Source organism: Ranitomeya variabilis, chromosome 3 (genome assembly GCF_051348905.1).
Source record: "Ranitomeya variabilis isolate aRanVar5 chromosome 3, aRanVar5.hap1, whole genome shotgun sequence".
Classification (NCBI taxonomy): domain Eukaryota; kingdom Metazoa; phylum Chordata; class Amphibia; order Anura; family Dendrobatidae; genus Ranitomeya; species Ranitomeya variabilis.
The window spans coordinates 692,254,309-692,268,970 of NC_135234.1; the positions used below are offsets into that span (position 1 = coordinate 692,254,309).

Consider the following 14,662-nt stretch of genomic DNA (forward strand, 5'->3'; position numbering starts at 1 on the left):
TGACCAGATACTGGAGTTTCCGTCTGGAAACACGAGAGTCCAAAATTTTCTCCACAACGTACTCCAACTCACCCTCAACCAACACCGGAGCAGGAGGCTCAACTGAAGGTACAACAGGTACCTCATACCTGCGCAATAACGACCGATGAAAAACGTTATGAATGGAAAAGGACGCAGGGAGGTCCAAACGGAAAGAAACAGGATTAAGGATCTCCAATATTCTATAAGGGCCGATGAACCGAGGTTTAAACTTAGGAGAAGAGACCCTCATAGGGACAAAACGAGAAGACAACCACACTAAATCTCCAACACAAAGCCGAGAACCAACACGACGATAACGGTTGGCAAAACGCTGAGTCTTCTCCTGGGACAACTTCAAATTGTCCATAACCTGCCCCCAGATGTGATGCAATCTCTCCACCACCGCATCCACTCCAGGACAATCCGAGGATTCCACCTGACCGGAGGAAAATCGAGGATGAAACCCCGAATTACAGAAAAACGGGGACACCAAGGTGGAAGAACTGGCCCGATTATTGAGGGCGAACTCTGCCAATGGCAAAAAAGCAACCCAATCATCCTGGTCAGCAGAGACAAAACACCTCAGATATGTCTCAAGGGTCTGATTAGTCCGCTCGGTCTGGCCATTAGTCTGAGGGTGAAAAGCAGATGAAAAAGACAAATCTATGCCCATCCTAGCACAGAATGCCCGCCAAAATCTAGACACAAATTGGGTACCTCTGTCAGAAACAATATTCTCAGGAATACCGTGCAATCGGACAACATTCTGAAAAAACAGAGGAACCAACTCAGAAGAAGAAGGCAACTTGGGCAGAGGAACCAAATGGACCATTTTAGAGAAACGGTCACAGACCACCCAGATGACAGACATCTTCTGGGAAACAGGCAGATCTGAAATAAAATCCATCGAGATGTGTGTCCAAGGCCTCTTAGGAATAGGCAAGGGCAACAGCAGTCCGCTAGCCCGAGAACTACAAGACTTGGCCCGAGCACAAACGTCACATGACTGCACAAAGACTCGCACATCTCGTGACAGAGAAGGCCACCAGAAGGATCTTGCCACCAAATCCCTGGTACCAAAAATTCCGGGATGACCTGCCAATGCAGAAGAATGTACCTCAGAGATGACTCTGCTGGTCCAATCATCCGGAACAAACAGTCTATCAGGCGGACAACGATCCGGTCTATCCGCCTGAAACTCTTGCAAGGACCGCCGCAGATCAGGAGAAACGGCCGACAAAATTACTCCCTCCCTAAGGATACCTGTGGGTTCAGAATTACCAGGAGAGTCCGGGTCAAAACTCCTAGAAAGGGCATCTGCCTTAACATTCTTAGAACCCGGTAGGTATGACACCACAAAATTAAAGCGAGAAAAAAATAAAGACCAGCGCGCCTGTCTAGGATTCAGGCGTCTGGCAGTCTCAAGATAAATCAAATTTTTGTGGTCAGTCAATACCACCACCTGATGCCTAGCCCCCTCGAGCCAATGGCGCCACTCCTCAAACGCCCACTTCATGGCCAAAAGCTCCCGATTCCCAACATCATAATTCCGCTCTGCGGGCGAAAATTTGCGAGAAAAGAAAGCACAAGGCCTAATGACGGAGCAGTCGGAACCTTTCTGCGACAACACTGCCCCAGCTCCGATCTCCGAAGCGTCAACCTCAACCTGAAAAGGCAGATTCACATCAGGCTGACGCAACACAGGGGCAGAGGCAAAACGGCGCTTAAGCTCCTGAAAGGCCTCTACAGCATGAGGGGACCAATTAGCAACATCAGCGCCTTGTCTAGTCAAATCAGTCAGTGGTTTAACGACATCCGAAAAACCAGCAATAAATCGGCGGTAAAAGTTGGCAAAGCCCAAAAATCTCTGAAGACCCTTAAGAGAGGAGGGCTGAGTCCAGTCACAAATAGCTTGCACCTTGACGGGATCCATCTCAATGGAAGAGGGAGAAAAAATATACCCCAAAAAGGAAATTTTCTGGACTCCAAAAACGCACTTAGACCCCTTCACACATAAAGAATTAGACCGCAGAACCTGAAAAACTCTCCTGACCTGCTGGACATGAGAGTCCCAGTCATCAGAAAAAATCAGAATATCATCCAGATATATTATCATAAATTTATCCAGAAAATCGCGGAAAATATCATGCATAAAAGACTGGAAAACTGAAGGGGCATTAGAAAGACCAAAAGGCATGACCAAATACTCAAAGTGGCCCTCGGGCGTATTAAATGCGGTCTTCCACTCATCCCCCTGCCTGATCCGCACCAAATTATACGCCCCACGAAGATCAATTTTAGAGAACCACTTAGCACCCTCTATACGAGCAAACAAATCAGTAAGCAATGGCAATGGGTATTGATACTTAACAGTGATCTTATTCAGAAGCCGATAATCAATACATGGTCTCAAAGAGCCGTCTTTTTTTGAGACAAAGAAAAACCCAGCTCCCAAGGGAGAAGAAGATGGACGAATATGTCCCTTTTCCAAAGACTCCTTTATATATTCCCGCATAGCAGCATGTTCCGGCACAGACAAATTAAACAAACGACCCTTTGGATATTTACAACCCGGTATCAAATCTATGGCACAATCGCACTCACGGTGCGGAGGTAACGACCCAAGCTTGGGTTCGTCAAAGACGTCTTGATAATCAGAAAGGAACTCAGGGACTTCAGAGGGAATGGACGACGAAATAGAAACCAAAGGTACGTCCCCATGAATACCCTTACATCCCCAGCTCAACACAGACATTGCTCTCCAGTCCAAGACTGGGTTGTGAGACTGCAACCATGGCAATCCCAGTACCACATCGTCATGTAAATTATACAGTACCAGGAAACGAATAATCTCCTGGTGATCCGGATTGATACGCATGGTTACTTGTGTCCAGTATTGTGGTTTATTATTAGCCAATGGGGTGGAGTCAATCCCCTTCAGAGGAATAAGAGTCTCCAAAGGCTCTAAATCAAAACCACAACGATTGGCAAAGGACCAATCCATAAGACTCAGAGCGGCGCCAGAGTCAACATAGGCGTCCGTGGCAATGGATGACAAAGAGCAAATCAGGGTTACAGACAAAATAAACTTAGACTGAATGGTGCCAATGGAAACAGACTTATCAAGCTTCTTTGTACGCCTAGAGCATGCCGATATAACATGAGTAGAATCCCCACAATAGAAACACAATCCATTCTTCCGTCTAAAATTCTGTCGCTCGCTCCTGGACAGAATTCTATCACACTGCATACTTTCTGGCGTCTTTTCCATAGACACCGCCAGATGGTGCACCGGTTTGCGCTCCCGCAGACGCCTATCAATCTGAATAGCCATTGTCATGGACTCATTCAGACCTGCAGGCAAAGGGAACCCCACCATAACATCCTTAACGGCATCAGAGAGACCTTCTCTGAAAGTTGCCGCCAAGGCGCACTCATTCCACTGAGTAAGCACAGACCATTTACGGAATTTTTGGCAGAAAACTTCAGCTTCGTCTTGCCCCTGAGATAGTGCCATCAAAGTTTTTTCTGCCTGAAGTTCCAAATGAGGTTCCTCATAAAGCAAGCCCAAGGCCAGAAAAAACGCATCCACATCGCGTAACGCAGGATCCCCTGCTGGCAATGAGAAGGCCCAATCTTGAGGGTCACCCCTGAGCAAGGAAATCACAATCCTAACCTGCTGAGCAGGGTCTCCAGCTAAACGAGACTTCAGGGACAAATAAAGCTTACAATTATTTCGGAAATTCTGGAAGCTAGCTCTATTCCCTGTGAAGAACTCCGGCAAAGGAATTCTCGGCTCAGATACCGGAGCATGTACCACAAAATCTTGTAAATTTTGTACTTTCGTGATGAGATTATTCAAACCCGCAGTTACACTCTGGAGATCCATTATTGTCAGGTGCACACAGAGCATACAGAGATTAGGAGGAGGGAGAGAAAAAAGACTGCAGCAAGGCAGACTGAAGGAAAAAAAAAAAAAATTCCAGCAGACTTCTTATCACTCTCCTTTCTCAACCTGGGTCTTTAACACTTTATGGCCGGTCAAACTGTCATGATCTCTGCAGGCAGAGATCATAGCAAGCCTATAGAGGGACAAGCTCTCGGAAGATGGAACTATACTGACCATGAACTAAGCCTGCCGCGCAACTAGAAATAGCCAGGTAGCATTTCCTATTTATCGCTAGATGCCCAGCTCTGGCCTAAGACCTAAATAGCTAGCAGAGGGAAATATAAGACCTGGCTCACCTCTAGAGAAATATTCCCAAGAAGACAGTAGCCCCCCACATATAATGACGGTGAGTTCAGATGAAACAACAAACGCAGCAGGAAAATAGTCTTAGCAAATTTGAGGTCCGCTTACTAGATAGCAGAAGACAGATAGTATACTTTCATGGTCAGCAGAAAAACACTAACAAAACACCATCCAGAGATTACCTTAAACTCTGGCATTAACTCATAACGCCAGAGTAGCAATCCCTGATCCACGAGAGCTTTCCAGACACAGTAACAAAACTTCAGCTGTGAACTGGAACAAATAGGCAAAACAAAACATGGACAAAAGTCCAACTTATCTAGTAGTTGTCAGAAGCAGGAACAAGCACTGAGAGGCATCAGATAACATTGTTGACCGGCAAGAAACCACCAGAGAAATGAGCTTAAATAGCGACACCCACTACTGATGGAATCAGGTGAAACAGGAAAGAGGATGACAAGTCCAATTCCACAAGCGGCCACCGGGGGAGCCCAGAATCCAAATTCACAACACTCAGGCCTCTGCTCAGAGGACACTGCCATATGACAACTTTGCGCTCGCGCAGGCGCCGGTCAATCTGGATGGCCAAAGACATTGATTCATTCAGACCAGCAGGCGTGGGGAACCCCACCATAACATCTTTAAGGGCTTCAGAAAGACCCTTTCTGAAAATTGCTGCCAGGGCAAACTCATTCCATTGTGTAAGCACAGACCACTTTCTAAACTTCTGGCAATATACTTCTGCTGCTTCCTGACCTTGACATAGCGCCAGCAAGGTCTTTTCTGCCTGATCCACAGAATTAGGTTCGTCATACAGCAATCCGAGCGCTTAAAAAAATGCATCTACATTAAGCAATGCAGGATTTCCTGGCTCAAGTGAGAATGCCCAGTCCTGCAGGTCGCCACGCAGCAAAGAAATAATAATCTTCACCTGCTGAATGGGGTCACCAGAGGAACGGGGTTTCAGAGCAAAAAACAATCTGCAATTATTTTTGAAATTCAAAAATTTAGATCTATCCCCAGAAAACAAATCAGGAATAGGAATTCTAGGCTCTAACATCTGATTCTGGACAACATAATCTTGGATACTTTGTACCCTTGCAGTGAGTTGATCCACACGAGAGGATAAACTTTGTACCTCCATATCAGCACCTGAGCCCTGAACCACCCAGGGGTTAAGGGGAAAAGAAAGACAAAACAAGCTGCAAAGAAAAAAAAATTGACTCAGAACTTCTCTTATCCCTCTTTTGAGATGCATTAACACTTTGTTGGCCAGCTGTACTGTTATGACCTGGTGGTTAGGAGCACCCTGAAATGACCTGATGGTTAAAACGGAAACCTGAGACAAGCTCTGAGGAGGTGGTAACTCTACTGACCGCAATCCCTAATCCTATCACCAACACTAGAAATAGCCGTGGAGCGTTCCTAACTCTCCCTAGACGCCTCTTCACAGCCTAAGAACTAACTACCCCTGAAGATAGAAATAGAAGCCTACCTTGCCTCAGAGAAATTCCCCAAAGGAAAGGTAGCCCCCCACAAATATTGACTGTGAGTTAAGAGGGAAGTGACAAACACAGGAATGAAAACAGATTTTAGCAAAGGAGGCCGAATCTTCTCTAGATAGACAGAAGATAGGAAAGGGAACTGTGCGGTCAGTATTAAAAACTAGAAAATCCACGCAGAGTATGCAAAAAGACCTCCACACCGACTCACGGTGTGGAGGGGCAACTCTGCACCCCCAGAGCTTCCAGCTAGCAATGAAATATCAGAATAGCAAGCTGGACAAGAAACTTAGCATGTGCTGAGAAATACACTCAAACAAAAATGAACAACAAATGAACTAGCAGGAACTTAGCTTCTGCTGGAGTAGACAGGCCATCTAAGAAATCCAAGAGAGATCTGAACCAGTACTGAGACATTGACAGCTGGCATGAACTAACGACCAGAGCAGAGTTAAATAGGAAAGCCAGCAGAAACAATAAGTGAGGGCAGCTTAGAAAGCCAACCTCAAAGATCAGCAGTTCCACTCAAAGCCACCAGAGGGTGTCCAAGGACAGAACTCACTAAAGTACCATTCATGACCACAGGAGGGAGCCCAAGAACGGAATTCACAACAGGAGGGGGAGCGGGGCTGTCTAAAAATACTCACCTAGTCCAGGCGCGGTCCCTGCAGGTCCCTGGCTTCCCCGGCGCCGGCAGCAGCAGCTTCTTCCTGTACTCAGCGGTCACATGGTCCCACTGATTACAGTAAATGAATATTCGGCTCCACCTCCCATAGGGGTGGAGCCGCATATTCATTACTGTAATCAGCGGTACCATGTGACCGCTGAGTACAGGATGAAGCGCTGCGGCGTCGGGGAAGCAGGATCTACACAGCGTCAGGACCAGGTGAGTATACGGGGAGGGGAGCGCTGCGCAATAGTCACCTGCTCCTCGTTCCGGGCGCCGATCTGTCCCCAGCACTGACGCTGAGGTCAGAGGGCGCGGTGACGTGGTCAGTGCACGCCCTCTGCTGAACGTCAGTGCTGGAGACAGATCGGCGCCCAGAACGAGGAGCAGGTGACTATTGAAAGTGCGGGGGCCTGAGCGACGGAAAGGTGAGTATGTGATTTTTTTTTTTATCGCAGCAAATGGGGCAAGTGTCTGTATGGAGCATCTATGGGGCCATAACGTTCCTGCAGCACTATATGGGGACATAACATTCCTGCGGCACTATATGGGGCCATAACATTCCTGCGGCACTATATGGGGCCATAACATTCCTGCGGCACTATATGGGGCCATAACATTCCTGCGGCACTATATGGGGCCATAACATTCCTGCGGCACTATATGGGGCCATAACGTTTCTGCAGCACTATATGGGGCCATAACGTTTCTGCAGCACTATATAGGGGCATAATGTTTGTGCAGCTCTATATGGGGCAAGTGTCTGTATGGGGCCATAAATAACGTTTGTAGGGCACTACGGCATATGGGGCAAGTGTCTGTTTGGAGCATCTTATAGGGCCATAACCTTTGTGCAGCACTATAAGGGGCAAATATCTTTATAGAGCATCTTATGGGGCCATAATCAGCATTTGTGCAGCATTATATTGGGCAAATGTGTCTATGGAGCATCTTATGGGGCCTTTATTAACCTTTATGCAGGATTATATGGGGCATATTTTAATATGGAACATCTTATGGGGCCATAATGAACAGTATGGAGCATTATATGGGGCTCCTGATTCAATATGGATATTCAAAGACACTTAACCTACTGATGTCTCAATTAATTTTACTTTTATTGGTATCTATTATTACTTTTGACATTTCCCTGTAGCTGCTGCATTTTCCCCCCTAGGCTTATACTCGAGTCAATAAGTTTTCCCAGTTTTTTGTGGCAAAATAAGGGGGGGTCGGCTTATACTCGAGTATTTACTATATTTTAAATATATCAATGCAATTCTGGTATACATACTGTAAATATCGCTACATGTTATTACCATCCTTATTCTGAAATTTGGCTCATATTCTTATGATGATCCTGTGTTTTCAGGTCCATTTTTGTATCTACCTGTAAGACAATACTTGTTTCAATAGTTTTTATAAAACTTGTATGTTTTTTTTTGTTAATAAAGTTAGATATTCTTTTACTACTTGGTATATGCTTCCGTATGTTGTAGGTTTAATGATCGTTGGAAGTACATTTGAAGCTAGGTCATTTTTTTCTTATTTTTTCTTTGTTTTCTTTACACATCGTTGCCTTGGAGACCGACCACTGCTGCAAGACAGTGGAATATGGACAGTGCTTACAAGTTCTTTTGTATTGAGCTTGTGAGCAGAGCTCTGAAGCTGGCCAAGTTCGCCAGAGCGCGCTGTTACCTCCTAATCCCGTGCGGCTTCAGAACAGCGTTAACAAGTGTGAGCTAGCGCTTACCGCATGTGTTGGGGGACACTTGCTTAGAAACGGGACTCAGTCACACAGGCACATTTTTTTCACAAAAGTTGCAGCTTTAACTTATACACTTCTTATACGGCTTTAACTCACAGTTCTGACACTACACCCGCCAGCCTTCCTTGACTAGTTCCCGGGGGTGTCCGTACGCCGTATCAATGTCTCTAGTCATATAGCGCGCACAACATTGATTCGTAGTCTCTAAACATGCTAGACCTTACTTCGTCCAGTTACCGTGGGAGACGACACAGTTCATTACTGACCCCCTGTCGGTACACACAGTTCCCCATACTCTGGGTTACCTTCCCAGAGCTCCTGCTCCACACGCTGACTCCTGTCAGTCCACTCTCCTCCAGGAAAACTGCCAAACCGGGATCACCAACTTGCCTGGCACTTATCATAGTCCAGATCCTCAGACAGGCTGTAGCTCCCCCAGTGCAGTGCCGTTGCAGACTCTGCATCCACTCCTTTCATGTGCTCTTCAGGAATCCTACTCCCAGGATCTTCCAACACAGGCCACTCAGTGCGCTATTCAGGACGTCCGTCCCCACCTGGGACCATCCAATACACAAGTCTCCAAGTGCACTGTTCAGGGATCCGCTCCTACTCCCAGGATCTCCCAACACACAGGTCTTCAGATCCACGGCCTCACAGTGCGCTATTCACGGATCCAGTCCACACTCAGGACATCCCAGCACACAAGCCGTCCAGGATCTACACAGTCTCCATTACAGAGACCACTACTGACCATGTGACCACAGCATGGTCACATTATGTAGTTGTAACCACTCCCATAGATGGGTGGTGTGCGTGGCTAGCCCAGCTCTCAAACTAGCCCAATAAGCCTCCCTTCATAACTATACAAACACTTGTCGGTGTAATAATTATAAGGGATAACTCAGGAGACTCTTTGCGTGGAACAAGACAACTAAAGGACACAGTTTTATAAGTGGTAAAGTCTATATTGTCACACGGTGATTCAAACAGGTGCAGAAAGACACTCAAGTCCACAACACTTGGTGCAAATATCAAATGCAGCTTAGCAGTCTATAGGAAAATTCAGAGAAACAAGCAATCAAGCAGAAAGTCTATGAAGCACAGTTATTCTTGAGGATACTTGACACGAATAAATCCTTGACTTAGTCCAGACACAGATAGATATGCTTATAAGGCAGTTCAAATCATATCTTAGCTCAACCAGGGAGGCCTGGTTAAGAGTCTCAGGTTATTGCAGCAGCTTACATGTCCAGCAAATGCAGATAAAGTAAACACGAGCAGCAGATGAAAGAGGATTACTGGAAACTTGTGTATGCAGCAGGAACTCAGAGCAGAGTAGCAGGATCACCACACAGGTTCACAGGAGCAGGTGTACAGCCAGGGAGTAATCAGAGGTCAGGAGCTGGATGCAAGGCAGAATAATCTAGCACAGACTGAAGGCTGGGGTGGAGTTTTATAGCAGGAAGACAAGTGCACATGAGTCCAAAGACGCCATGTTGGAAAAGGGCAGTAATGCACAAAAGGTAAAAAATGTTCAGAGTCCTGACATTACTCCCTCCTTAAAAGCGGCCTCAGGACGATCCTGGACCTGGTTTCTCAGGGAATCTCTGATGAAAACGAGAAATCTTCTGTTGGGCATTGATGTTTTCCACAGGTTCCCAAGAGTCTTCCTCAGGGGGATATCCCTGCCATCTTATCAGATATTGGAGCCGATTCCTGCGAATCCTGGAATCAATAATTTCCTCCACCATAAATTGTTCTTGCCCATCAATCCCCACAGGCTGCTGAGGCGGCACAACACGTCCCTGGAAGGTATTAGGAGATACAGGTTTTAGTAAAGATACATGAAAAACTGGGTGTACCTTCATTGTCCTAGGCAGCTTCAGCCGGCAGGCCACAGAGCTCACAATACCGTTGATCTTGAAAGGGCCAATTAGCTTCTGTCCAAGTTTTTGTGAAGGAAAGTTTAACTTCAGATTCTTAGTTGCTAACCACACGGAATCTCCTACCTTGAACATGGGTGCAGGTTTACGGAATCTATCAGCCGATCTCTTATAACGTTCTTGAACTGTAGTCAGGGATTCTTTCAGAACCTCCAGATTTTGTCTCATCGCAGTCAGCCTTTCCTCCACTGCTGGAACCGGAGAATTAATTGGAGACCTAGGTAAGATACACGGATGATAACCCAGATTGGCAAAGAAAGGTGTAAATTTAGTGGAGGCTCTCTGAGAATTATTATATGAAAATTCGGCTAACGGCAACAACTCCAACCAATCATCCTGGAGATGGCTGACATAGCATCTTAGATATTGTTCCAGCGTCTGGTTGGTACGCTCAGTCTGACCATTTGTCTGGGGATAGTAAGCAGAAGAGAGACAGACATTAAATATTAAGTGCAGAGCAAAACCCCTTCCAGAATCTTAAAGTGAACTGTACTCCACGGTCAGAGATGATCTCATCCGGCACCCCATGCAACCGAAAGACATTCTGTATAACCAAGTTCACTGTATCTTTAGCTGAGGGGAGGCCAGTGCACGGAACAAAATGAGCAGCTTTAGTCAGGCGATCAACTACCACCATGATTGTATTCATGCCCCCCATGTAGGCAGCTCCACAATAAAGTCCATTGATATAGACCCCCAAGGGCGGGACGGAACAGGTAATGGTTGTAGAAGACCCGTAGGTGCCACATGAGGAGTCTTGTAACGGGCACATACCTCGCAAGAGAGAACATAGTCCTTGATATCCTTCAGGCAAGTTGTCCACCAGAAGAATCGGCTCAGGAACTCGTGTCTTCTGTACCCCCTGTGACCAGCCAACTTGGATTCATGTACCAACTTGAGGATCTGCAGACGGATGACCTCCGGGACGTAGATACGTCGATCTCTGAACCACATTCCACCCTTAAAGACAAGATTAATATCCACAGGTGGGTTGGCCAGAAATACATCACCTTCATAGGCCTCCCTGCACTCCTTCCACAAGTCCTGATCGTGGATAAGTCAGATGAAATTGGCATCAGATAGAATGGTCTTGGACGGGGCTCCAGGTACGGAATCCGCAGCATGGATTCGGGATAAAGCATCAGCCTTCCCGTTACAAGAACCTGGACGGTACGAGATAAAGTTAAATTAATTTAAGAATAAGTTCCAACGAGCCTAACGAGGAGAAAGACATCTAGCGGATCTAAGGAACTCTAGATTGCGATGGTCAGTTAGCACTATGATCTGTTGTGCAGCTCCTTGCAGATGATGCCTCCATTCTTTGAAAGCCGCAATAATAGCCAGCAATTCCTTGTCTCCCACGTCATAATTCTTCTCTGCTGAGGTTAGTCTATGGGAAAAGAAAGCACAAGGATGTAGCAGACCCTTCTCTCCAGTTCTTTGGGAGAGAATAGCCCCCAAAGCATTATCAGAAGCGTCCACCTCCACAATGAAAGAAAGTGTTGGATCTGGGTGTATCAACAGCGGTGCTGAGGTGAAACAGATCTTAAGCCGATCAAAAGCTTCTTGAGCCTGTGATGACCACTTAAAGGGCTTTTCCTACTTTGTCAAGGAAGTAATGGGATGGACAATATCAGAAAAATTTCAAATGAAGCGTCTGTAGAAATTTGCAAAACCAATAAAACGTTGTACCTCCTTAACGTTCTTGGGTACCTGCCAGTCAAGGATAGCCTGAATCTTACCAGATTCCATGTTCAGCCCCTGGGGAGAGATGATATACCCTAAGAACTGTATCTCAGAACGATGGAACTCGCATTTCTCTGGTTTAATATACAGATGGTTCTTTTTCAGACGTCTTAAAACAGTTTTGACATGTTCTTCATGTTCCTGTAGAGAGTCAGAAAAGATATGTATATCGTCCAAATAGATCACCACAATCTGGTCCAACAAATCTCTGAAAATGTCATTAGCAAGGTGTTGAAATGTTGCAGGGGCATTACAAAGCCCGAAGGGCATCACAAGAGATTCAAAGTGTCCATACCGGCATCGGAATGCTGTCTTCCACTCATCCCCTGGACGAATACGCACCAAATTATAAGCCCCACGAAGATCCAGTTTAGAGAACACCTTAGCATAGCGGACTCTTTCCAGTAATTCGGGAATCAGAGGCAAAGGGTAACGGTTTCGTACGGTTACCTTATTGAGTTCTCGATAGTCAACACAGGGTCTCAGGGTCCTGTCCTTCTTTACAAAAAAGATAGGTGCCCCTGCTGGTGAGGAAGAAGGATGTATGAAGCCTTTGGTCAGATTTTCATCAATATACTCTTTTAAGGCTTGAAGCTCAAGTGCCGCCAAAGGGTATACGTTACCAAAAGAAATGGCTGCCTTGGGCAGCAGCTCAATGGGACAGTCATAATGCCTGTGTGGAGGAAGCTGATCTGCATTCTTCTTCTTGTCACAGATGTCAGAGAACTCTTTATAAGCTGGAGGTAAAGAAAATACCTGTACATGTGGTTCCGTAGCCGTAGACTCAGGGACAGCTTCTGTTAACGCTGAGTTGCTCCTTGTTGGGAAGATAATCTCCTTGGTCTACCAGTTGATAATTGGGTTTTGAGAACGCAACAAAGGAATGCCTAAAATCACAGGAAAATGAGGAGAAGAAATTAGCAAGAAAGAAAGTTACTACTGATGATTAGGCTCCAACAAAATTTCAAGGGGTACTGTCTCCTGATCCACAGGCCCAGAGATTAAAGGTGACCCATCCACTGCTTCCATGGTAATTGGAGAGGCTCTTTGCTGAATTTTAATACCATGTTCCTTGGCAAATGCGATATCCATGAAATTGCCACCTGCACCAGAGTCAATCATAGCTGAACTGGAAATCCATTGTCCTGAACACAGGATCTTAATAGGGAGAGAACAGTGAGAGTTCTTCTCCTTCAGCTCCTTGGGGGGTGAAGTCATAGAAAGTGAATGGAATACAGCGTTTAAAGGCAGGCTACATTCAGGGATGTCAGATTCATCATCACAGTTGTCATACTCCCCTACTGCTGCTAGCACCTTGTTAGGCCGTCTAGAACACTTAGGACAATTGATCAAGAAGTGGTCAGACTGGCCGCAGTAGAAACATAGACCTTCATGAAGGCGATGCTCCCGGCGCTCATTGATCTCGCGCCTCTGAACGGAATCAATTTGCATGGGCACCTCCTCCACCTCCCGAGAGGTTTTACCTGCAGGCTCTTTGGAAGGAAGGGAAAAGTTAGAAACACGGTTATATGCAGCAAATTTCTCCTGCCTATGCTCAGTAAGGCGAATGTCTATGCGCACACAATGCTGTATGTCTCTAGCTCTTGTGGTGACTCAGAGCGGTCTAGTTCATCTTTTACAATACTAGACAGACCCCTTTTAAAAATAGGTAATTGTGCATAACTGTCCCAATTAGTATCTACCGCCAATCTCCTGAATTCAGTGGCATACTCAATAACAGAACGTTTTGCCTGGCGTAAAGACAACAAAGCAGATTCAGCGGTTGCACGGCAATTAGGGTAATCAAACATTAATGCCATAGCGGCCAAGAAATCATCCAAGTCATTTAACCATGGGTCACAAGACTCAATCATTGGATTCGCCCAGGCGAGCGCTCGTGAGGTCAGTAGCATTATTACACACAATACTTTGGATCTATCAGTAGGAAAACGGTCAGCATGCACATCAAAATATAGCATACATTGATTCACAAAGCCACGAAATTTGTTGCGATCACCATTAAATCTGAATGGGGGCAACTTAGGTGGGCTAGCTGGTGGCGGTTGCCCAGAGGGTAAAATCGCTTGTGCAGCTATTTGCGTGCTTATGTCCTGAAAAGCCCATCCATACTGGGACTCTATGCCAGCAAGTTTGTTTTCCTGGGCTGCCATGCGGTTGCTCAAGTCCTGCAAAGTTTGTCCAAACACTTGTTGATTGTGTTCAAAGCTTCCAAACTTATTTTGCAGACCTTCCACATCTTTCTGCAGTGATCTAATTATCGAAAACACCTGCTCTAATTTGCTTTCTGCAGTCATTGTTCCAGCAGTCTCTTTTTTTTTTTTAGGCTAGAGTATCCTGTAATAATTATAGGGGATAACTCAGGAGACTCTTTGCGTGGAACAAGACAACTGCAGGACACAGTTTTATAAGTGGTAAAATCTATATTATCACACGGTGATTCAAACAGGTGCAGAGAGAAACTCAAGTCCACAACACTTGGGGCAAATAATAAACGCAGCTTAGGCTACGTTCACATTTGCGTTGTGGGGCGCAGCGTCGTCGACGCAACGCATACACAACACATCGTTTTGTGACGCACGCGTTCGACGTTAACATGAAATTTGCCGCAGAAAAAACTGCATCATGTAGCGTCGGCTGCGCCCTGACTGTTGCGCCCAAATGACGCATGCGACAACGCATACCGGCGCAACCAGGGAGGCCTGGTTAATAGTCTCAAGTTATTGCAGCAGCAGCTTACATGTC

The 14,662-nt window shown here is 46.0% G+C and overlaps 2 protein-coding genes across 6 annotated transcripts in view; both read right to left on the reverse strand.

The window, feature by feature from the left end:
- LOC143817060 (serine/threonine-protein kinase Nek3-like) overlaps nucleotides 1–14,662 on the reverse strand; it is an 852,762-nt gene that overhangs the window by 52,925 nt on the left and 785,175 nt on the right. The window contains exon 2 of one of the 4 annotated variants that reach the window (XM_077298146.1): nucleotides 7,762–7,832. The exons of 2 other annotated variants lie outside the window; for them this stretch is intronic. The gene's annotated coding sequence lies outside the window, so the exon portion shown is untranslated. Of the gene's footprint in view, nucleotides 1–7,761; nucleotides 7,833–12,655; nucleotides 12,787–14,662 lie in introns of those variants that run through there. One more of the 4 variants, XM_077298147.1, reaches the window with a different exon arrangement.
- LOC143817061 (uncharacterized) lies at nucleotides 9,014–11,304 on the reverse strand. Of its 2 annotated transcripts, XM_077298149.1 has the most exons (4): nucleotides 10,928–11,304; nucleotides 10,467–10,561; nucleotides 10,220–10,370; nucleotides 9,014–10,015 (listed from the first exon to the last, which is right to left on the reverse strand). In XM_077298149.1, exons 1-4 carry the CDS (start codon nucleotides 11,105–11,107, stop codon nucleotides 9,782–9,784), a joined length of 660 nt encoding a protein of 219 aa, XP_077154264.1. In that variant the 5' UTR covers nucleotides 11,108–11,304; the 3' UTR covers nucleotides 9,014–9,781. The 2 variants fall into 2 exon arrangements, with proteins under 2 accessions (XP_077154264.1, XP_077154263.1); XM_077298148.1 differs by having other exon boundaries at nucleotides 10,220–10,561; nucleotides 10,928–11,302.